General features: G+C 34.2%; 3 protein-coding genes across 7 annotated transcripts; 2 read left to right on the forward strand and 1 right to left on the reverse strand.

Moving 5' to 3' along the window:
• The first annotated feature begins 1,339 nt into the window (after positions 1-1,339).
• On the forward strand, positions 1,340-9,761 carry EIF3A (eukaryotic translation initiation factor 3A). The gene is made up of 14 exons (XM_022280596.2): positions 1,340-1,497; positions 1,748-1,845; positions 2,361-2,842; positions 3,440-3,655; positions 3,868-4,236; positions 4,332-4,361; positions 4,699-4,926; positions 5,009-5,170; positions 5,541-5,762; positions 5,847-6,059; positions 6,137-6,343; positions 6,938-7,018; positions 8,031-8,232; positions 8,910-9,761. Exons 2-14 carry the CDS (start codon positions 1,800-1,802, stop codon positions 9,353-9,355), a joined length of 2,904 nt encoding a protein of 967 aa, XP_022136288.1. The 5' UTR covers positions 1,340-1,497; positions 1,748-1,799; the 3' UTR covers positions 9,356-9,761.
• A 2,706-nt stretch (positions 9,762-12,467) lies between these two features.
• MTSSB (mitochondrially targeted single-stranded DNA binding protein) lies at positions 12,468-15,419 on the forward strand. The gene is made up of 6 exons (XM_022279948.2): positions 12,468-12,627; positions 12,967-13,148; positions 13,842-14,050; positions 14,120-14,220; positions 14,829-14,888; positions 15,025-15,419. Exons 1-6 carry the CDS (start codon positions 12,555-12,557, stop codon positions 15,039-15,041), a joined length of 642 nt encoding a protein of 213 aa, XP_022135640.1. The 5' UTR covers positions 12,468-12,554; the 3' UTR covers positions 15,042-15,419.
• A 262-nt stretch (positions 15,420-15,681) lies between these two features.
• LOC111007796 (Protein phosphatase 2C family protein) lies at positions 15,682-19,393 on the reverse strand. 5 transcript variants are annotated; one of them, XM_022280283.2, is made up of 9 exons: positions 19,155-19,393; positions 18,797-18,850; positions 18,397-18,649; positions 17,990-18,161; positions 17,672-17,889; positions 17,475-17,582; positions 17,260-17,385; positions 16,726-16,958; positions 15,682-16,242 (listed from the first exon to the last, which is right to left on the reverse strand). In XM_022280283.2, exons 3-9 carry the CDS (start codon positions 18,604-18,606, stop codon positions 16,023-16,025), a joined length of 1,287 nt encoding a protein of 428 aa, XP_022135975.1. In that variant the 5' UTR covers positions 18,607-18,649; positions 18,797-18,850; positions 19,155-19,393; the 3' UTR covers positions 15,682-16,022. The 5 variants fall into 5 exon arrangements, with proteins under 5 accessions (XP_022135975.1, XP_022135973.1, XP_022135974.1 ...); XM_022280281.2 differs by having other exon boundaries at positions 19,146-19,393; XM_022280282.2 differs by lacking the exon at positions 19,155-19,393 and adding an exon at positions 19,016-19,033.
• Between the last annotated feature and the right edge of the window lie 5,600 nt (positions 19,394-24,993).

Genomic DNA, 24,993 nt, shown 5'->3' on the forward strand with positions numbered 1-24,993 from the left:
TTGGCTCGGTCACAAATCGACCGGGTTGGTAAGCTTGACAGCTATTTGGCTCAATTGGTCATTGGGTCTTAGTCATTGGACTAAATCTTTCTTTATTGTTGGCATGATTCATGTACTTTTTGGTATTTGGTATTGACCTATGAGATTTATTTAGGGCTTAATATCGCCCATAACCATGTTCATCTCTAATTACATTTAATTATAGAATATAAAAGTTTTGTTTATTTCATATCACTATAAAATGTCACCATCTCCAACATTTTGAGTTTTATTCTCCATATATTTTTTACTTATACTTTTCTCTAAAATATTTTATCTTTGAGTTTTTTGCACTTGGTCTAATAGCAATTTGGTAGAGGTGATCCTATATCTCTAAAAAACCATATACATCAATTCCCTCCTTTGCCATGGTTATTTTTAAGTTATTCTATAATCAATCTTAATGTTTTTCAAATATTCGTGCATACTTGTTGAAGTTTGTTAATTTACATTATTTGGTATGTTATTATTTTTATTTAAAATATATAAAACAATTGATTCATTTTATCTTAATTTAATGATAGAAAAAAAAAAATACTATCAAACGTAACTTTGTACTCTATTAAATAGTCACTAAATAATTAATACAATTTAATTAAAATAAAATTCATCACATTTTTTAAAGAAATAAACTTTCTTAAAAGATAGTTGTCGTCATAATTTGAATATAAAATTCATTAGTAATAATGTATTTTTTCAACAAATCATAAAAATATTTATATTTAGGTATCGAAATTTATTTTTTAACCAAAGTTTTAAATGTCAAATCTCAATCGATAGAAAGGTTGGAAATAACGATAAAATGTTAATATAAATAGGTATATATGGAAAGTTTATAAAAATAAAAAATATTTAAATTAACAAATAAATATTGTACCATTTATAAATAAGATAAAAATGATTAATATTAATATCATGTTAGTATCAATGATATTTTGTTGATATTTTTCATACTTTATCGATTTTTTTGCAGTATTATGAAAATGTCGAACTATCTCTGGTGTTGATTACATGTAGAACTCTTAGATATATACAAAAGTTGACAAAAAAAAATTAGTATCTTGTTTTTGACTAATTTTATTACCAAATATCCAAATTAATAGTACTAACTATAAAATATCACAAAACGTACGAATTACATGTTATTAAAAATAATTCTGATTTGTTATATAAAAATAATTAATAAGTAACAAAAATAAAAACAAAATTTAAGTCTTTTTTTTTTCCGAAAGGAAAATAATATTTAAGTTAGTTACAATAAACAAAAAATAAAAACAATAAATGAAAAATAAATACCAGCCGAGCCCTAACTTTTGGCCCAGCCCTAACTTTTTTTATCTTCTTATTTCCTCTCCGCCGCCGCCTCTTCTTCTTCTCCTCCTTCTTCTGCGTTCGCCATCAGCCGGTTCTTTTCTTCTTCTTCTTCTGCGTTTTCTCTTAGTTTTCTCCACTGTTCAGGTGAGTTTGTTCTTGATTCGGACACCGATCAATTTCCGACTCGTTCCAATTCTCGATTCAAAAGTATGATCTGAATCGATTGGATTTCGAGTCGTTCTAAATTATCGTGGTTTTGGTGAATCTATTAAAACTCTCCCCATAGGAAATGGAGATAGGAATCACCTCACCTTCGATGTTGGACTAGCAATGCTGTTTAATTTTTTTTTCGTTTGCTTTCTGTCCTCATAATGGTTCTTCATTGGTGGCTCAGGTAACTCTTCGTTGCATGCTGTCCTTGAGTGAGCTGAAGATCGGATTGAGATATGACTTCTTTTGTCAAGCCAGAGAATGCTTTAAAGCGTGCTGAAGGTGAACAACATAATTTTCTCTTTCTAGTTTGCAATAGAATACACTTTTATCTGTGAGTGAAATATGCCATGAATTTTCTGCGGTACTTTGTTTTAGTAGTATAATTTACACTTTAAATACTTGAAGAAATTTTCTCCATTTATTGTTTGTTGGAGAGATGGTTCAGTGACAAATTGAGAAAGTATATATTATTTGGGTGTTTATGTCTGTGTGTTAAGTAATTTGAATTTTGAAAGTTTGGTGTATGGCATTCAGTCTTCATACAACTGTCGTGCTATTTAATTGGAAGCTGGTTTTTGTGGCGTATGGCGTTTGCACAATATAATTTAGATAACAAGTTCAAGTTTTAGATATTTCATCGTTTAATGTGATCTGGCTCATCAATTTTTTGCAAGTGTTTTTCAATTCATTTCCTTTTTCTTATTTTGTAATGTGTATTACATACTTTAAAGTGTAGTTGGTAGGAAATCTTTTGGATTCCAAGTATTAATTTTATTCTCCTTGCATGTATCCAGAGCTCATCAATGTTGGCCAGAAGCAAGATGCCTTGCAAGCCCTTCATGATCTTATCACTTCCAAGAAATATCGAGCATGGCAGAAACCTCTTGAGAGGATTATGTTTAAGTATGTTGAGCTTTGTGTGGACATGAGGAAAGGGAGGTTTGCTAAGGATGGTTTAATTCAATACCGTATTGTTTGCCAACAAGTCAATGTTACTTCTTTAGAGGAAGTAATCAAGCACTTTATGCATCTTTCTACTGAGAAGGCAGAACAGGCTCGTAGTCAAGCTCAAGCATTAGAAGAAGCTCTTGATGTTGATGACTTGGAAGCTGATAAAAGACCAGAAGATCTGATGCTTAGTTATGTCAGTGGGGAAAAGGGAAAGGATAGATCTGATCGCGAACTTGTTACTCCTTGGTTTAAATTTTTATGGGAGACATATCGAACAGTTCTCGAGATACTGAGGAATAACTCGAAGTTGGAGGCGCTTTATGCGGTAGGCCATGTCTAAATTGCTAGCAATTTGGTTTATGGGTTAATTTCTAAGTTTATGTCATCCTACAATTTTTTGTATTAGAGTGGGGATTGATATTGGGCCTTAGAATAGTAGTTGAATTCCCACTTCTGATGCTTGAAGGATTTGACATTTGAGAATGCTTTTGTTCGTCTGTACCTGGAAAATATTTTTAGGTCTTCTTGGAACTACTTCTCCATTAGAATATTATTTATTTACTTATTTATTATTCTTTTAGTGATAACTTGGAAGCTATAAATTAGTTAGTCAATGTTATGAAGATTGAGCTATGATGTGTTGAACCTGGGGTGGTGGGCAGGCTGGTTTTCTATAGGATTTCTGTGACCATTTTATTATTGACTAAATCACATGCCTTATCAGTTTGGACATTGTCTATTTAGTGTTAGTTAAAACTTCAACAATAACAAGTTCTCTTTTCATAATCTGCTGTTAATGTTATTAGAAGAATCTGCATTTTTATTGTCCTTGATGTGTTCTGTACAGTGTATAGACTGGATGAAGCAAGTAGAATTTTCTACAACAAGATGTAACATTTCTGCTGGCATTTTTCATTTGTAGATGACAGCCCATCGTGCATTCCAGTTCTGTAAGCTGTATAAAAGAACCACTGAATTTCGCAGATTATGTGAAATTATCAGAAATCATCTGGCCAATCTCAACAAGTATAGAGACCAAAGAGACCGGCCTGACCTATCTGCTCCAGAGAGCTTGCAATTGTACCTAGACACAAGATTCGAACAGCTGAAGGTTGCCACAGAGCTTGAACTCTGGCAGGTATGAATTTTTTTGTTTCAGTATTTTTCTTTATAAAGAGAAGTGGGGTTATGTATTAATTCCAAAGATCCATTTCATGATTTCTTCTTCGACTTTCTGTCAATAACTTTAAATTCTATACACTTCCAGAATTCTACGTTATTCATATTATGATTTTCTTCTCTACAAATAATGGCATATTCAAACAATTTCTTTATTACCATTATTTGCAGGAAGCTTTTCGTTCTGTGGAAGATATTCATGGTTTGATGTGCATGGTTAAGAAAACACCTAAACCATCCTTGATGGTGGTTTATTATGTCAAATTAACAGAGATCTTCTGGATATCGGATAGTAATCTTTATCATGCCTATGCATGGCTTAAACTCTTCACCCTTCAGAAGAGTTTCAACAAAAATCTAAGCCAGAAGGACTTACAACTGATAGCATCATCTGTTGTTTTAGCAGCACTTGCAGTGCCCCCCTATGACTCCAAGCATGGTGCTTCACATTTAGAGCTTGAACATGAGAAAGAGCGGAATTTGAGGATGGCTAATCTTATAGGGTTCAATTTAGACTCCAAACTTGAAAGTAGAGATGTGGTAATGCAACTTGTCCTAATTGAATTTTCTTTTATATTTTTTACAACCTGAAAGTTACCTTATTCATATTCTTTTTCTGTTTATGTTTTATACAGCTTTCAAGGGCAAATCTTCTTTCTGAACTGGTATGTTTGACTTGCATTACTCTGATATTTTGCGGACTATTTCCCTCTGACCTTCTGAAATTACCTGTAATTAACATCATGCTTCATATTGGAAGTAGCAAATAATGTTAATAAGCTTCATAATGTGTCAGCCAAGGATGAACAACTCTCAAAAACTTTGTATTAGGGCTGATGTATAGTGCAATAATTTCTGCCTCACCTTTTTTTAATGCAAAGAACTACGTATTTTCATATATGGTGAAAAATCCATGCAAGTTAAGTACACTTCACAATAACCTTTGGTATGTAAACAATAATTCTAGTTCTATTTGCTTAGTAGACTTATACTTCTGTTTAGGTGTCTAAAGGAGTACTGAGCTGTGCAACTCAGGAAGTTAAAGATCTCTATCATCTTTTGGAGCATGAGTTCTTCCCTCTTGATCTTGCAATAAAATTGCAACCCTTGCTAAACAAAATATCAAAGCTTGGAGGTAAGCTTTCATCAGCTTCATCTGTTCCTGAAGTGCAATTGTCCCAATATGTTCCAGCTCTTGAGAAACTTGCTACCCTGAGGCTGCTTCAGCAGGTACTTTTGTATATATTTTTTATATTGGTAAACTCGTTTTATTTACAATGTACTGAACTTTTTTTAATCTATGTTTTGCCAGGTCTCCCAGGTCTATCAGACTATGAAAATAGAGAGTCTATCCCAGATGATTCCATATTTTGATTTTTCTGTCGTGGAGAAAATTTCAGTTGATGCGGTTAAACAAAATTTCATTGCTATGAAAGTTGATCATTCAAGGAATATCGTGTTATTTGGCAATTTGGTATTGGAAATTTCTTGTTTTTCTTATTTATTCTTTTATTTGCACTAAGGGACAATTTCTTTTACATTATAATGTAACCCAACTAATTGTTTCTTATCCAAAAAAAATTATTATATAACCCAACCGATTTTTGACCGCTGTTTAAGATTATAATTGAACTCTGATTTTGTCTCTGCTGTTGTTTTTGTGTGTTAGTTGACATCAGTCTTAGCCTATCTTTAGATCTTGTTCAGTTTATTTCTTTAGAATTTAGGGGATTGACCATCTTTTTCTGTATGTTAAATCAGGATTTGCAGAAGTAACAGTCTTTTCTGTATATTTTTTTAAATGGCTGTTTGTAATGTAATTATTTTTTTATGGATTGATTTAGGGTATTGAATCAGATGGGCTCCGGGACCACTTGACTGTTCTTGCTGAATCCTTAAACAAAGCAAGAGCCATGATCTATCCTCCAGTAAGGAAAGCATCGAAAACTGTTGAAATATTGCCTGATTTGACAGATATTGTTGATAAAGAGCACAAGAAGCTTCTTGCTCGGAAATCAATAATTGAGAAAAGGAAGGAAGAGCAGGAACGGCAACTTTTGGAAATGGTACCCTCATCAAACTGTGATTAACCTTTGTGCATTTTTTGTTGGGGTATTTAAATGGTTAAAATTGTGGTAAACTTTATTTAGGAACGCGAGGAGGAATCAAGAAGGTTGAAATTACTGAAGATAACTGAAGAGGCTGAACAAAAGCGGCTTGCTGCTGAATATGAACAAAGGAAAAGTCAACGGCTTCGTAGGGAAATGGAGGAGCGGGAACTTGAAGAAGCACAGGCTTTACTTCAGGAAGCTGAAAAGCGTGTTGGGAAAAAGAAGGGAAGCAGGAAGCCGGTTCTTGATTCTGTGAGTTTCATTTATTAATTCTTTTCTCATTTTTAGAGGATGTGGAATTTGATTAATCAACGGGTGTACATCCCCAGGAAAAGTTGACTAAACAAAGTTTAATGCAATTGGCCCTGACCGAACAATTAAGGGAGAGGCAGGAAATGGAGAAGAAATTACAAAAGCTAGCCAAAACTATGGACTATCTAGAAAGAGCAAAAAGAGAAGAGGCAGCAACGTTAATTGATGCTGCATTCCAGCAACGTTTGCTTGAAGAGAGAATGATTCATGAACGGGATCAGCAGGTCTGGCTTTCTGAATTGTTTTCCTAATATATTGAAGGGAACTTTAATTATTTATGTTTAGTTGTAGTTTTTGTTTTTTTCCAAATTCTCAATGGGTGATTGAACTTGAATCTGTTGGAGTATGTAGGGAACTAGGTAAATTAAACTAGTATATGGGGTTTTCGTTTGACAAGAAACGGAGATTCATCATCAAAAGAGAACAATACCAAAGGGGAGATGAGATATCCCAATTGGAAAAAATTTGTCACTCTGTAGTTACAAAAAGTCTTGGTTATAGAAGACCAAGAAAACTTGTATGTGATTTGATTAATAGTTCGTAGGCAAATAATTTCTCATGCATAAGAAAAGTGTCTGATATATTTTTGTGGCCTCGCCTCTACAGCTTTTTATGCTTTAGCCTAAATCAAAGCATTAAAGCCTCCAATTAGTTTTTATATCAATCATGTTTTGATCATACTTTGTTTAGCTTCTGTATCTGCATCCTAACATTTCGAAACATACAGTGATTAGCAGAGGGGGAGATATGTTATTAGTTAATAGGAGTTTTTAAAGTTTTATTTCATTAAAAGATGGAGTTCCTCTTTTGCTTTTCAGCTGGAGGTTGAGTTAAGCCAGCAGCGCCATGAAGGTGACCTCAAGGAGAAGAATCGATTGGCTCGAATGTTGGAGAGCAAGGTTTGTAGTTAGTTTCATGTTTTTTGGTCGATAATGATCTTTATTTGCCGAACTTTTAGGATTCACTTGGTTATCATGTACTGTAATCATATGATATTTTATGTTTAATTATCTGGTGATTTAAAAAAAATCTTATAGGGTAATTGAATTACTAAAATTCTTGATTAAAATTGACATCAAAATTTGTTCTATATTTGAACCAACTTCTTCTTTTCTCAGTAGTGTGTTGGTTACTGAGATTTCAATAATATTTGACATCTCTTGAATATAGTCACGACTTCATATTCCAATTTTCTTATTAAATAGTTTATTGAATATTGCTAACGTAACCAATAATAATTTTTTTTTGTTCGACACAAATAATTTAAATGATCAAAACCATACGAAAAGTATATATAAATGTCAATGTTAGTATATAATTTAATTCAGTATATTATTTACCTTTATAGGTTTCAGACCAAAATTTACTATATTTGTTCTTGTGTCGTCATTGATGTGGATTTTTTTTTTCTAAATTCTTTACTCCATATATGTTCTGAAGTGAACATGACTATGAATCGTTGCAAAAATAGTTGCCTTCTAACATATGATGTAACTTTGTAACCTTCTTTGTGGCTCTCCCACCCTGCATTCAAATCTTCCCTCCAGTCTTTGTGGAATGTTGATGTTCTTGGTTAGTGGAAAGTTACTGTTTTGTTGGAAAATTGCGGTCTCTCAGAAGGGGGTTTTTGTGGCAGGTGGGTTTCTTAGCTGTTCCATGAGATGTTTGGAATAAAAGAAACAAGATCTTTTGAGGGGTTGAGAGGTTTTGGAAAGGCGAGGTTTCCCTGCTTCTATGTTCAAAGATATTTGTAATTACTGTTTAGGTTAGGTCTGATCTTGCTAGATTGGAGCTACTTTGACTCCTTTTGCTGGACTGTTGTTTTGTACATGTCTTTTATATTTTTTCATTCTTCTCAATGAAATAGCCCAAGAATATGAAACTTTGTAACGTTTTTTTCCTGTTCTTTAGAAAATTTTCCAAGAAAGAGTCATTAATCTTCGCCAAGAGGAGTTCAACAGACGTAGATCTGAGAGAGAAGAACAGATCAGGCAAATAATTCAGGCCCGGAAAGCGGAAAGGGAGGCTAAGAGGAAGAAAATCTTTTATGTTAGGCGCGAAGAGGAGAGGCTTAGAATATTGCGTGAAGAGGAGGAAGCACGCAAGCGAGAAGGTATTTGTTTGAAATGTTCTTGTTTTCTATGGGGTCAAACACCGTCAAAGGTTTCATGTTTTTTCCTTTTTATAATTTATATATATATTATCTCAAGAATTCTTTGGAATATCATCCCCATCGTAGTTTCTACTATTGGGTTACATTAGAGTGGAGCCTTCATCAGTTTTAGGTGGGTGTGTTTGCAAGACTTGAGAAACCTCTCAGATGAATAAAAAATGTCACTTAAACCAACCACCGCCATCCATAAATCTACCCAATTCCTCTCTTCGATAGAAGTTTTGTTTTCTCACCCATGATCCAATTATTAATCTTTTTCAAAATTTTTCTTCCAACGATCTGTTTCATTATGTATACATTGATTTCCAATATTCAAGGTAATTACAGTTTAGCTTTACTTTCTTGTGACTGGCAAGCTGTAATGTGGTAAGGCTGTTTTCTCCTTTTTGGTTTAATAAGGCTGTTTTCTCCTTTTTGGTTCAATATATTCCGTTTCTTATAAAAAAAATATCTGGGCTTTCAAAATGCATCTTATCAAACTTCTTTCTCCATTTTTTTCTTTCTTCTGGCTTTGCTATTGAGAAACTATTTTGGTGGTTTTGGTACGCCTTGATGTTGTGGTCGTGTTTTGTTTCCTCTTGTCGAATTTTGCTTACGGCATCTTTTGGACTTTGCAGAGGCTGAGAGGAGAAAGAGGGAAGAAGCTGAACGCAAGGCGAAATTGGATGAGATTGCTGAGAAGCAGAGGCAGAGGGAGCGAGAATTGGAAGAAAAAGAAAGACTGCGGAAAGAATCGCTCTTTGGTGGTGGCAGATCAACCGATGCGCCTGCTAGACCTGATGCTTCTACTGGTTCTCGGCCTCTGGAGTCTGGGACTGCTGCTCCTGCTGCAGCTGCTCCTGCTGGCCCGACTCCAGGAAAATATGTGCCAAGGTTCCGACGGCCTGAAGGTGCCAGCCCTAATGCACCACCTGAATCTGATCGATGGGGAAGCAGCAGGCCGGACAGTCGACCATCCCAACCAGACAGCTGGCGCAGTGATGATCGCAGACCAGCATTTGGAAGTTCAAGGTCGTCGTGGTCCTCATCCCGAGTTCCCGCTCGTGGTAGCACGGAACGCTGAATGTGTGGGGGGGAGTCTGGCAAAGTTGATTTGGAGTGAAGAAAATTTTGGGTTTGATCAAAGTTGAAAACTTGCGGAAAAAAATAATCCTCACTTGCTTTTGCTACTATTGAGAAGGGATGGGAAGAAGCAGCAGCGAAGGTTGTAGTAATAGTTGTGATCTGTTGTGCTACATTTACGTGGCAGAAGATTATTGGTGGAAGAGTTGGCCTTTTTGTTTTTTAACTTAATGATTGTCTACCAATTTATAGACCAGAATTTTAAGTACATCTTTTCTTTAGTTTTTTTTGTTTTGTTTTACCTATCTATCTATTCGAGGGAGGCCTGGATCAGACCAATTTGTTGCTGCCTGTGCTTAGCATATTTTTATGGAGGACTATATATCACTTAATTTTGCCCCTTTCTAGTTCCAATTTGTATACTTCATTTTTTGAGATATTTTACACGTCAGCTTGAGTCTCAAATTATTCACAAAAATGAAAGATTACTATTTACCTTTGACATGCAGAAGAGATAACAGAGGTAGCTTCATTACTTGAACTTCGCTTGGTAGGTAAAATTATTTAAACTAGACTTTGGTGAAGATTGTTTGATGATGCGATGTATTTTCTTACACAATTCATGAGGAGCAATGAACTTGTGTTCTGTTTAGATTGATCTAGGTAGAGCAATGTAAGCTTCAATATAATTGATTTTTATTTTTAGTACAATATGTTGGGAGAGGGATTTGAACTCACGACCTCTTTATTTAATGTCTTTTTCTTGTAAGATGATAGGAATTCAAACTATAAAATTATTCATACTTTTAACAGTTGACTTGATACGCTAATAGAAATTGATTATGGGATGGATAATCCAAAACTCTAAGGGCAAAATTATGGAACAAAATTTATAACAAGGGAATAGCCTATTAAGCTTCTCAAATCATGACTATTGTTTAAGGTTTAAGGCAATTGTCAATCAAAGTAGATCTTACATCTAACCATAGAATTCAACTTGCTCAAAGTCAGGCACCTCTTGAACAATTAGGATACAAACAACTCCGAAATTATTGGCTTCACTCGAAAAGACCTTAATCTAGCGAATCCTAAAAGAGTCGAGGCCTTTGTCTATATTAGCATATTTTACCTCTAATTGTAGAATGACAACCTCTTTTCACCTTTTGACGGGATAATCTGTCTTCTACTTGTTTTATCTTCCATGTTAAAAAAATAAAATAAAATTCAAGAAACAGAACATCCTCGAACATCTTTGTATTTGTTTTGCTATATATATATAAATAAATTTTCTTTTTTTGTGAAAGGAAATTGACACAAATAACCTCAAAACCTTTTGAAATGCTCAAATGATCCACCCTCTTTAATTGTGTCCAAATGACCCACTTTAATATTTAATTGAATTTAAATTGAAAGGAAATTATATCAATACCCTTCAATTCAAAAAAGAAACTCTTCGAGATTTCTTCTCTATTTGAGATTTCTTCTTTGTTCTCCCATTGCTAATTCCTCTGGCAAGAAAGTTAATCTTAAGATTAAAACTTCGAGATATGTTCGATTTCTGTTAATGTATATAGTGGGCGATAGATTTTGAAGATTAGGACTTGGTTTTTGATTGCGTATGAGGAATTAATGGTCTTTTTTTTCCGTCGATTCTGTTTTTCGGTGCTTAGATGAAGAAATACGTGAATGACAAACCATCAATTTAGTTTTCCATCGACTTGGATTTCATTTTTGGGAAAGGAAATCTACTTTGTTTATTTGTTCTTGATTTTTTGCTCTTTGTGGTTCTTCTGTGTTGTGGTGGTGGTGTAATGTTTGTTGAAATGTCGGAGGTTGAGGTGATGGGAGGATGAAGAAGACTGAACTCGTACGAAGTGGGAGTAACCTCGAGCATGGTTTAGGATTTAGGAAGGTTTTGGACGCTCTGGAAAATTTCCCGAGACAACCTTAGTCGAGTTTGAGCTTGAGGTATTCGAAATATGTTCAACCTCGAGCTCAACCTCGAGGTTAACTGCAAGGTTGAGCCCGAGGTATTTGAAGAGGTCGAGCCTCGAGGCTCAAACTCGAGGTTACCTTCAGCCTCTTCCGAATACCTGGGGCTCGACCTCGCCCGAGGTCGAACCCGAGAAAAATAACAAAAAGCACAAATGTCGCACGAGGTTGTGTGTATTTGAATTCCCTCGGGCCAACCTCGACCGAGGTCGTTCCCGAGAAATTGGACAGAGGCTTAGAAACCTCGAGCCAGGTTTGGATTTCTTTAACCTCGCACGAGATCCATCCCACTTTGCCTGAGTTCACCCTTCTTCTTCAACCTCCACCACAAATATTTCTCAAACAAACCTCACACACAGAGACCACATAGTTAAATTTCATAGAAAATACACTAAAGAACCAAAAGCAATGAACGAAACAAAGAGTAAACAGTTTTCTTATTTTTGAAAAATGAAATACAAGAGAAACGAAACCTAAATCGATGCAATGTTATTCATGTTTTCGTTCATCCAAAAAAACACCGGAAAATGGAATCGACGAAAAAACCTAACATTCAACCACCCAACAGCAATGAAAATCAAAACCCTAACATTCAAATCAATGGAAAATAACAAAAATTAACATAGAAGAAATTTGAAGGAGAAGACAAAAGGATCAACGACTTGATTTTTGAACAGAGAGGTAACAATCCTTTCAATTTTAATTCAATTAAATATTAAAGTGGGTTATTGGGCACAATTAAAAAGCATTCCAAAAACTTTGGAAAGTTATTGGTGTCAATTTCCCATATAAAATCTTGTTAAAATATAGCTTAAATGATGCTCAATTAAACGTATGTTTGAGAGTGATTTTGGCATGGTTAAAAATCACTTTCCTTTCTATTAATAATGTTTTGTAAATTGGAAAATTGATTTTAGAAAAATTTAAAATCACTTTAGATTAATTTTTAAACTATGAATGATGATTTTGGAAAATAATTCTACTTAAATCTATTTCTTTTTTGAAAATTTCTATTTCCACTATCACTCCTAAACACACATTAATACTGATATCAATTTGTCAAAAAAAAAAAAAAATTGTTGAACTCATAGGTTAATTTGATGCTTGTAATTGTAATAAAAATTGTTCTTTTTATTTAAGGCTAAAACCCTCCTTCTACCCTGATCGCATCGCATCGTCCCTTCCATTTCTGCGCTCTCTCGACGAACATGAATTCAGTCGCACTGAGATTCGCCAAGCATTTCAGAATTCCTTCTTCAACTTTTCCCGCGTCTTCATTTGGTACTCTCTCTCCCTCTCTGTGATTATATTTTGTTGTTTAAGGCGTATGTTCTTTCTGTTGTTTGAATTGCTTTTTTGGTTGAGAGATGAAGGAGTTTCCCATGCATTTCGATGGTCAAGTGTAGAAAATGTGGTTAGATATTTGAACGCAGCTTTTGTGCTTTCCACAATTTGATTTTCGAAGTGGACTTTTATCAAATACGTGGGGGGCGAACTTTATTTTATTATGAAATTTGAGAGGCTGGCTAGAACTTGACTGATTTGTGTATTGGGTTTATCGTAACTGTAACCTTTGTGCTGGAGGGATGACTTGGGTAATTATTGAACGTTTCGTTGTAGTGGCAAGTAGGCAAACAAGCTCAAAGTTGTGGTTCTCTACCGGTGTTTCTGAAAGTGACAATGATGTTGAGAAGAACAATAGAGAAGAAGAAGAATATGATGATATGTTCGATGACAAAGTAGAATTACAGCCCCAAGGTGTGGATCCCAGGCGAGGTTGGGGATTTCGAGGTGTACATAAGGTATTTGATCTTTGTTCTCAGATGCGTTCCATTTTTAGAAGCTGAGATTTGAATTCTGGTTGCTGGTAATTTGACCCAAGAAGTGGAATCTTATATCTGTAATCTATTCTTGTGACTGTTTTACTTGGGTCAAATTTACAACCTATCAAAAAAACAAAAGGATCCATATTTTGCGTTCTTAGAGATGTACCATGCCCCTCTTTCGTTAATCAGTTTTAGGGGGCATTGATAAGAAGGGAAACCGCTTGTAGAAAGAATAAAAGAAGAGGATGTAGGGGATAATTGAGAGATTCTTATGGGGAAGAATGAGAATTTTACGTGGCTAGAGGTTGTAAGTATGATGTAAGTGAGTAGGAGTTCATATAGGTGCATATATTTTAAGACTTCACGGTTAGACAGTTATGATAGTGATTTATAAGCATTGTAAATGAGAGAGAAGATAGGCAACAATTAGAGTGAGTTAGGGAGAGAACCAGACCTCTGAATGTTTGTGGAGTTCTGGTTGTCCTCTCTTTTGGCAATCAATAGAATGTCTCCATTGGAGGGTTATATCACAATCTTAGGTAAAAGTCCCACCTTAACTAAGCAAAAGCAGTTATCTTTGATTCAGGTGATAAGATTATGTGAAAACCAAGGATATTGTTTCTTCAAACCTGTTATTCTTCTGTTTAAAAGTATAATCAATGGTGACAGGCAATAATTTGTGGAAGGGTGGGGCAAGCCCCTGTACAGAAGATCTTGAGAAACGGGCGCACGATAACTATCTTTACAGTTGGAACAGGAGGAATGTTTGACCAACGAATTGTTGAAGCAAAGGATCTGCCAAAGCCTGCTCAGTGGCATCGTATTGCTGTGCATAATGAACCACTTGGTGCTTATGCAGTTCAACAACTTGTTAAAGAGTATGACCTCAACTTCTCATAAAACGTAGTTTGTCTATACAATTTCACTGATTCTTGGTGGGCTGTCAGCGCATCGGTTTATGTTGAGGGCGACATTGAGACCAGAGTGTACAATGACAGCATCAACGGTGAAGTAAAAAATGTTCCAGAAATATGTGTTCGACGCGATGGTATTGCAACACATACTATCTTTGGATTTCCTTCTTTCAACATTTATCTGAAATTAGTTGAACACGTCAACTTAATATGAAGAGTCTTCATCCAACAACATTTATGGTCTTTTTATGCATATAAAGGAGAAGCCTATCATTATTTTTAGGAAATTTCTATTCTAGTTTCTAAGATTAGTATTTGGTATCAGTTTCGTCTATAATTTAAAAAGTTTCGATTTGGTCCTTATGATTTTTTTTTTTAATTCTTTTGAAACTTCTCTAGTATCACAAAAAGTTGACAATTTTTTTACGAACATGTTTTCTCTGGATGTGATTGAGATTGTATCAAGTAAGAAAATGGTAAGATTTGGTAAGTTTAGAGATGTTTTGTAAGACTTAGCCTAACCATAACCATTGGGACCAAGTTAAAAAGTTTAAAATTAGGGACTAAATTGAAATTAGTTTAAAAGGACTAAAATGATAATTTAACCAAATCTTAGTACAGTATGACAGAAAAGTATTTACAACCATGCACAGATGACAGTTATGCTACATGTTAGTTCAAGTTTGATCTGTAAAGGATTTTATTATCGACTCCTTTTAACTGCCATTCTTCGTATCTGCAGGGAAGATTCGCCTTTTAAAACCTGCAGAAAGTGCCAGCAATATTTCTTTGGACGATTTGAGTAAGTTTTCCTGAAAATTTTGGTAACATGATTACTCAACATGGTAATAATGCATTGCATGGCTACTTTTTCATTCTTTCTCGCAGTCTGATGTGTGTTTTTTTTTTTTTTTTTTTGAATGGGTTGTAACTGACAGAAGAAGGGTTGTTTTAGAACGAGACAAAGATCTACACATTATCAAAAGTCTCAATCAAAAAGCTTGTGTTTCTTTGTAATTTGAGCCCCGAAAGATGATGCTGCTTCCTATTCAAAGATTGAGCTATACTGAAGCGCCGTAATCCACTCTTGTAATTGTTTAAACGCTATTTTTTTTGAGATTCTAGTTTAGTGTTAGATTGGCGAGGAAAATTATAGGTTCATTAGAGCTACCTTTGCTGATGTCTTAAGTCTCCATGCAGTTAGCTTTGCACGTTGAAGGGATGAAAGAAAATTACAAGACCTATTTTGAATGTGTATCCCATAATTATTAGGGACTTGTAAATTTCAAATATGCATCCAACAGAAGAGTCATATTGTGACGGCTTCATTTAATGATTTTTTTTTTCAAATGCATTTCTCCTCAAAAAGGTATGAACGCATAAAAATTTCAAATCCACAGATTTAGGCAGACTTTAAATAGACTATTTGATTGTCTGTTACTGCTTGAATCCCATAAGGCCTTTTCAAAGTCCGGTTCAAAACTGTGAAGAGCTACCGAAATTTTTATAAACACAGTTTAAGAAACGTTAAGGGAAAATGGCATAAACAATCTTGAACCATAGTAATAAGCAAACTAGAAGTGGATATGACAGAATGGCAAGACAATGGGACAATCACCAATTTACTCTAAAAATTAAAGTTGTTAGCAATCAAACTATCAAAGACACTCTGTCTGATATCCATTGTTTGTGTGTCTTGTCAGTCAGTCAGTCAGTCCAACAGCTGAGCAAGAAACCAAATCAAAGCAAGCTTTTTAGAAGTCTCCAAAACATCTCTTCTACTAACTTCTTTTTTAATCTCAACCTCATTTTTCTTACACGCAGCTATAACAATCACCACAGGGAAAGCCAAAAAAACAAGCATGCTCACACTGCCAGATGAGGAAAAAAAATTATATGGAGTTATCGACATATAACTATGTTATGGGATAAATTACTAAACGGTTATTGTAGGTTTTGTTGGCCTTTTTCCTTCCATGGCGTCTTTCTTTCTTCGGCAAGTTGTGCAGAGGAACGGACCTTCCCAAGGCTTCGACGATGGTGAAAAGAAGGGCCCCGAGTTCATAGACAAACTTTCATTTGGGGGTTGATCCACTTGACAGACTGCACATTTGAAGATCCCTGAGTTTGGATCTGAAGGAAAATCTTTGCCTAGCCTGCATTTCCATTCAGAGGGGAGAGAGTCAGGAATAAGTCAACATGTTTCAAGTCACTTTCAGATGGAATTTTGCACTATTACTGCAGAATAGAGCTGTTTTTCTACTGATATAACAAGGAAGAATTAAGAGCAATTTCTCAACAATGAAGAAAATCAAAGGTTGTGTCTAGTGAATGAAGAAAATAATCTCAGGAAACGATCATAAGAGCAATTTTTCTATCAATATAACAAGTTGCACTCCATGTGAAACAAGAAAACAGAATCTATGATATCTGGTTAATTGAAGTATGATGTATCGCAAATGATGAAAAGGATCCTAGTAAACTGTCTTCAGACATCATTCCATGCTTCAAAAACAAAAAGAAATAAACTAGTGAACCAAAAGAAAGAAGAAAACTTTATTTCAAAGACCAATTGGCTAAATAACAAGATGTTGTTACTAGCCTACTTTAAGCCCTCTAAAGATAAGCATCAATCGTACCTTTCAGCAAGCATGGCAGAGCCTTCTTCAAACAATTCCTCCACAACTCCAACAGCAGAAAGTTTATTTGCAGATTTGCCCAAAGAGTTTTGACGTTTCTTCCCAAAGAGTGAGGTGAGCACATTTTGTTTCTTCCTTGGAGTTGGTGGTAACAATATAGGTTGCTCGGATGGGATAATATCTACAACTAAGCAAGTTGTATCATCCTTCAACCCCCTTGACCGCAAAGCCTCCTACAAAATGTGGACAAATCAAAATATTGACAGGCTTGAAAAGAAACGTACCTTCTATCAATGTTTTAAAAGGCTAGAAATGGCTTGAGACCTTTTTTTTTTTCCCTTAAAGAAGAAACGCAAATTTCTTAAATAAGTATTTTGAAGATCATTTTCAACATCATAGATTCATAATTACAACCAATAATAGGATCAAACCTATTCTTTAGTTTTTGATTCTCATCAATGTTTTTCTAAGCCTTGATGGTAGAAGTAGTAATGAGCTACAAATTACCAACTTGTGGCCACAGTTGAAACCCACCTTCACAACCAGCTTAGCAGCAAGCTCGGCAGGTAAACCTCGACAAGACTTTGCGGCCATATCAGAAGATAAAGCGTCCCATATACCATCAGAAGCAATTATTAGTCTCCCGCCAGCATTTGAAAGCTGTATAACCCAGAAGAAAAAGATAGCAGAGTGGTCAAGGTATATTCCAAATAAGTTGTCAAACAATTATTGATAGATTGAAAAGTCACCTTCACTTGCTTAACATGCGGTATCGGGACAATATATTCTCCTACATCTGTATCCCCAATGGACCTAGAAAGACATAAGCCACCGGGCCAGCAGCGGAGAGGACCGACCTGTGAACGGTAGTTGCAAAAGGGTAGAGGGCAACGATAAAGTGATTAAAATACTCAAAATACCTCATCATGAATGACTAAAATTATACCTCATTTCCGCCAAAAACGTTGAGCCTCCCTACTTCACCACCACTTGCAGTCACCCGTTCCCTCTCTTCCTCATTTTCCTCCAGTCTATGATCAACTGTCAATAGAGAAACCACACCTCCTTGGGTGTCTAATATGCACCGTGAATCTCCCACGGATGCAACAGTAACAGTCCACCCATCAATCACAACAAATGTAACGGTGGTCCCAGAAGTTTCCCCTGTGATTGATTAAGATAAAATGTGACATAAGGACACGGCGAACAATGACATGTAGTATTCAAGAAAAAGGACAATATGGAATAGAAAACGTGCTAAAACCTTTCTGCTGAAACTCTATGTCGGTTTTAACGAAACCAGCAACTAGTGCCCGAGGAAGGGCTTGGAGCCATTCTTCTCGACTGGCCCCATGAGGAATCGCACTTAGAACATTACCCAGTAGGTGTTCCTTTGCAAAGATAGCAGCTGATATGCCATTATGCCCATCAAAAATCTGCAAATAGAAGGTTCAATCAACCTCTCTGCATTCTCATGAAATGACCTCCATATAATTAAAGCAACAACAGACACTAATCCCATTTGAGATGGAATTTATCCCTTCTACGACTACGACTTGTAATCACCCTATTTTCCCAATCCTTTCACTAATCATAGAATTCATGTACCAAGAGAAGTAACCAAACTATCTGGTAACCAAGAGCACAATCATGTATGAAAGGAAACAGTACCGCAAAGACAGAAAATGAAGTTGATGGGTTTCCAGGTATACGCTGGCAATCGAGTTTTATCAGAAAGTAGTCCTCTCCTTTCTTTGCCAAAGCAGCCTGTCCATACTTCACAAAAGGTTTCTCTACCTTCTCGTTCCTCAGCTCACGACCGATCAAAGTTGCAAGTGGAACAAGAGGGGGCTTTATCCTTGATACTTCTGTCTGACTCATTTCATCCTATGTTTCGGCATTTCCAAGAGCACAGTCCAAATTCCTGATCGTCCAAATAAATTCAATAAGTCTCTTAACCTTACACCACAGACCATAAAGATTTTTTATATGCCAAAACGGAATAACCAAAAATCTTGACCAGACCACAAATTATTCCTACACCTCGAACAACTACACACACACAAACTACCTGTTAAAAGAATTATTCCCACTCGCTGATCTAAATCTTCAGATACCTATTCAGCTGCACAATTTACAAATACACAAGAATAAACAAAACTAACCCAAAATGAAAGAATGTACAACATAGAGTCTATTTGAGAATCCAATCGACCCCCAGAAACGCAAATTCACAGAATCATTCAAAAAGCACAGCCAAAACCCATCTAAATTTCCCTCTTCCACAAACCTAGAGCAAGCCGCAAAACACAAATCCAGCATACAGCAAAGCAAATTGAGCGCAATTAGAAACATGTCTCTCACAAGAAAACTACAATGACGATGAAAATTAGGAAAAATGAAGGGACCACAGAGCTCACAGGTGGTACATTTAGTGTCAGTGACAGATCGAGCGGAGGGGATCCGACACCGGACAATCCTGCAACCCCATTTCACAAAATCTTCCTGTTTCCTTGAAGTTATCTATGGAAGCATGGTCGATCGAATGGCGGGGAAAATTCCCAGCGAGAGTTTCTAGGGAGAGAGAGTTTCTAGAGAGAGAGAGATAGAGAGGAGGTGAAGGAGAGATACCCACAGTATTTGCAGTGATTTGATTGGGAGAGAGAGAAGAGAAGAGAAGAGAGACGCGGAAATGTGGGGTTGGAGATGGGATTTTCGGGCAATGTCTCTGAAAATGACATTTTTCTTAAATGCCAATAATACCCTTCAAATTTCATTTTTCTGACTCTTAGGTCCTTTTGTTTTTTGACTCTATGCTACTTGCCAAATTTACAGAATGGTCCTTTCTTTTTATGCATATTTCTATTTAATCCTCAACCATTTTATCTTTTCTCAGTGGTCTAAAATTACCTCTATATTATAGGTAAATTTCATGAATAATGTAATTTTTTTTTAAATGTCAAAGATAGATTATCTTTCAACTAGGAAAATTATGGACAAAATTATTGTAGTGGAAAGTTAATAGCCGCGCACATTTTAAGTATGGAAGGAAAAAGATGAAATCGCATACGACGTAAAAAATTGCATGCATGAAGAATAAAATGTTACTCCTCTTTCTCTAAAAACAGTAAAAACTAAAAGGGAAAGGAAGATAATGAAATTGGATTAAATCCATAAGAGAACTAAAATGAAATGAAAGAGAAAATTGCGTCTAATGTAATTTGGGGTACTCTTTAATCAAAAATTGTGTCTAACGTACACGTTCCACCTAAATAGCATCTAATATATTCGATTTAGCTATATCCTACATTTGGAATTACTTTCAAATCTACTCGATTCATGTCATTTTTTAAAATTACATTATTATTAAAAAAAGTTTCTCATTATAGGCCCAAACCTCAACATAGTTTTTTTTTAAGTACAACATATGAATGTGGGGATTCAAACTCATGACTTTAGTTGGAAATAAGTGTCGTAACTAGTGGAGTGATACTCAAGTAAGCCTTAACAATGTCAAAAGTCTTATTCAAAAAAAAAAAAAACAATGTCAAAAGTCAGCGTTAACATAACTTTCAACTAGTTAAGATATTTATAATTTCTTTACACGCCATGGATTTAGTTCAAAATACTCATTTGAACTTAAAAAACAAGAAGTATTACATCAGCTCATACACAAAGACACACAAATTAAAAACTTTTTAATGTATTAATATGAAACCTATGCCATGTATGTGAAAGTTGGTAGTTTTATTTTAAATTATAAAAAAACATTTAAAAGTTAATTAAGTAATAAAAAATAAGAATATAATTTAACTTTATCCAATAGAAGATAGTTTCCCTGTATTTTTTGGAGCAATCATCGTTCATACATTCGTCAAAACGAATATAGCTTAACGGTAATTAACATATATTTTCAACCATGACATTGTGAGTTTGCTCGAAATTCGTCTTTGTATTTTCTATCGATGTCTTAGGTGTTCGCTCTCGCTAGCTCTTTTTGTTGTATTCTCTCTTATTCTTTAATTTCTTTCCATTTTACTTTTATTCTTCATCTTCCTGATTCTCTCCATCTCCCTCCCTCATAGGGTGCGGTTGCAAACCCACGAGGGTAACTTAGTACATTTGAGGACATTTTTAAAGATTGGGATTTTATTCTATCAAACTTAAATAAAAGCAAAATGAGAAACAATTATATTCAACACATTAAATATGTACAATGAGATAATGTATTTGAACTTGTTTGAATCTTATTTATAACTTTCTTAATAGGAAGCTCAACAGCTTTCAATATTTGAAAGAAGGTGAAATGTTTTATATAAAAACTTCATTAAAGCTTTAGATTCAAATGACGAACTTCAACATATATTTTTAATTTTTAGTATAACATATAGTGGTGGAGAATTTGAACACGTGAATTTTTAGTATAGGTGTCTTAACTCATTGAGCTATGTTCAATATCATTCAATAAAATAGTCAGTATTCGAATATATTATTCGAACTAAAAAAAAGGCTTTAGATTCAAATATTCTCGTGGAAATTATTATGTAATGAAAAAGTTGAAAATCAATGGCTTGATTGAAGGAATTTTTCATGAATTTTTTTCCTATTATTTGACTTTGCATCACTCTTTATTGTTCATGTAGGTTTTAAAAAAAAGGGAAAAAAAAAGGAAGTTATTTCATAAGAGAGAGGTGTTGGTAGGCAAAGATTAGGTGAAAAGAAGGTAAGAAATGGAAATTTGGTTTAGGTGAGCTTCTAAAAACAAGTTAGAGGGTATGTTTAGAAATCATGTTTAGATATAGTTAAAAATAAATAAAAATAAAATTCTTTAACCTTAAATTTTTGTTTGATTGGATAAATTTTTTAAAAACCGTAAAGAAAAAAAAAGTAGAAAAGTGATTTACCCTTTTCATGTGGGTATAATTTGTGTTATATTTTCAAATTAATTAGATGAAGAAAGAATAAATAAAAATGCAAATTTTTTAATTAGAAAAATAATATAAAACATATATTCGACGATCATTTTCATATCAATGTCTCAACTTCTTTTTTTTTTTTAGCCTTGTATTGTAATTATCATCATCTCAACATTAACCTACTTTTTACCATTTTACTTTGTTTTTTGGCAACTAAAATTTTACTTACATGATTAAAAATTTATCAAGTTTCCTATCTACGTACATTATTCTCTTAAAAGTATGATAGTTTTTCAAAACTACCGCAATGGACATGTATATGTGAATAATCTCAACAAAATACTCATTTACTTTTAATAACTTTAATTTAATATAATAAATTCTAACACGACATAAAAATATGTATTTTCTCGTCTCCATCGATCTTCGACTAAGTATATATTCTTGGAAATATTATATTCACTTAATACATATAAAAATTATATATTCTATAGTAGTAGAAAAATGCCCACGAATTAAGAAAAAGTCACAACCTCCCGTAGTTATATAATATGATGTACATTTATTTATTCATTTAAATGAATATGAACAATAATATATTATCACAAAAAATGAAGATTTGACTTTAAATGGTAGTTGGTTAATAAAATAAAATAAAGGTAATGCCAACAATGAGCATTATATATAAAGCTTTTGATCAATGATTCTTTTGTTCATCAAATGCATCAAAAGTCAATCCCCTTAGAGAATATTCATCTGTATTTATTTTAATATGAAAATTTGAATGATCTTTTCGTTAAAATAGAGGATTTTCTTCTTTCATTTTTGTGTCCTATGCTAAGGCGTCTTAGGACTACTCACGGTTGATAGGCTAAAAATTAATTTTTTTTTAAGTTTTAATAGAGGGAGACTTCTGTTATATTTCTCTTTCACTTACTTGATCGCGAAAATAATTAAAGTGATAATGATATTGCAAGCAACGTCAAAATGCAGGCATTACGATGGCGACTTTATAAAAGAAAGAAAAAAAAATACAAGCTTCAAATCTATGATAATTTTCATCATAAAATTGTCATATTTACCCCCAGCATTTTTCCTTCACTTTTTTTTTTAAATAATATTTTAGTCCTAAATTTTTGTATTGATGTTATTTGAGTTCTCTAAAATTACCTTTGACATTTGTTTTCAAAGTTTACAATTAAATTTAACTAAAACTTTGTAGGGCAACATAAACTTCTATCCAAAGGCACATATATTGAGTATGATATTAGTTAAAAATAGGTAACCTAATATTCAATGATAGAAATCAAGATGAATATTTATGGAAGCTTAGAAACCAAAATAAAATATGATCTAAAAATACTAAGAAAGTTCAAGAATGATCAAATTTAAAGCATTTTTTATATGATTCATATCATAATCTCTTTGGAATAAAAATTTGTTAAGCAATTCTAAGTTCACATATGCCAACATAAGCTTAGTTCAATAGTAATTGACATCTGTCTCTAATCAAGAGACCATAAATTCGAATTCTCACTTCTGCTTGTTATACTAAAAAAAAATTAGAAGTTGACATATATATATTTTAATGGTAAAAAGAATTTGATCGGATGGAAAACTCCTTTAAGATAACAATAATGCCAAATGGTTGAAGGTTCATCAATATATTTGCAATATTTTATCGAAGGCATTGTTATTAAGCTTGTGGGAGAAAAAAAAAATCAGAGCCCTAATGATTGATGTTCCAAAGAGTATTGAAAAAGGAACGTAAAATGATGTTAATTCTTTTATTTGCCTAGTAAATAATTGTTCACAAATTAAAGAAAGAGAGTCGTACCCTTTTTAGTATAGGTAGTAACTATCGATTATTTTCAATTTTTTAATCTAAATTTATATAGAAATACATTAATCCATTAATTCAACTGCTCATATCATACAAACATCACACATAATATTGATCATTGGTTTCGTTTAATACTACTACGAATAATTCTTTATCCAACCCGTGCCTGACCGAGTTCTAAAAAAACATATGCTTTTAACACAAAATGAAAATTACAAATGGCAAAAGCCTAGTCATAGTTGAAGGGAGTGCAATGAAAAGGAAGAGAAATAAAGAAAGTATGTAGTGGGAGAAAAATCTCAAACCCTAATCATAAAAATCCAAAGTGTAATGGTAAAGGAATCTCAAAAAATAATATATATATATTTTTTTTTTCTTTTCAATTTTTGAAGTGGCAAAAAAATTGTTGTTGTTGGTATGCTGTCTCTTTAATATTAAAAAAAGGTAACGTGGCCACGTGGAGGAGGTGGGACCCAGTTGAGGTGGTTTTAGCCACTCACAGCTGGAAAGGTCAATTGTCCGCCCAAAGCCAAGTGGACGTTTGCTGTTCAATCTTTTATTTCCTAACCTCACCCACTGCTTTTCCATTCCTCTCTCTACACCCACCTCTCCACCTGACACGTGTCCATTCTTTTTCTTGATTTTTTTTTCCCTACAAAATATCTTATGCTTGTAGATTTCTAGAGTTGTAGATGTAGAGAGGTAGATACTTCTCACTTCAACATGTTGTTGTATTTAAAAAAGAAAAGAAAAAAGATGTTGAATTGGAGTTGGCAATTGGCATGCTCGAATGACTTGGACGGGTCATTATTTCAAACTCATCTACACGCCAAATAATATATGAGATTATCATGTTGTTTGGTTGTAAGCTGAGAGGGGAACTTGGGATTGGAGAAATAAGAGCTCACTTTATACCCACCGAGACCGAGCAAATACTGCAAATTCATATTCCAAGAGGTGATGTGGACGACAAAATCATTTGGGGATGGACAAGAAGGGGTTAATGCAGAGAACCCTTCTTCATCCAATGCAGATCTACAAACCGAAGCAACTTTGGAATGCAAATGTGGTGCCTAAGATAAAGATTGGCTTGTTGGAAGATTGTAAAAGATATAATTCCCCTAAAATTAAATCTTTGTAAGAAACGAATTGCTACTGATTTGTGTTGTGTGTTTTGCAGGAAAAACGATTCGGCGACTCATCTATTTTGGGATTGTAAGGTATCCAAATCGTTGACAGGTGCAGCTGGAAAATTTGGGACTATTGGAAATGGATGCTAGATCATGCGACACGGAGGAAGTGGAGATGTTGATGATTGGTTTGTGCGTAATTTGGACGCACATGAACAATGTGATTTTCAAAAGGGATAGTCCTAATACGCAAACCTTAATTCACAATGCAAGGAAAGTCATTATCGAAAACAACACAAGATTGGACCGAAAAATCACCAGAGCAAAAACAACACGTCATAAAAACGGAGAAATTAAGGCAAGAATTACCTGGACCCCT

The sequence above is a fragment of the Momordica charantia genome (assembly GCF_013281855.1).
Source record: "Momordica charantia cultivar OHB3-1 chromosome 6 unlocalized genomic scaffold, Mcharantia_2.0 BLBB01000006.1, whole genome shotgun sequence".
NCBI classification, from domain to species: domain Eukaryota; kingdom Viridiplantae; phylum Streptophyta; class Magnoliopsida; order Cucurbitales; family Cucurbitaceae; genus Momordica; species Momordica charantia.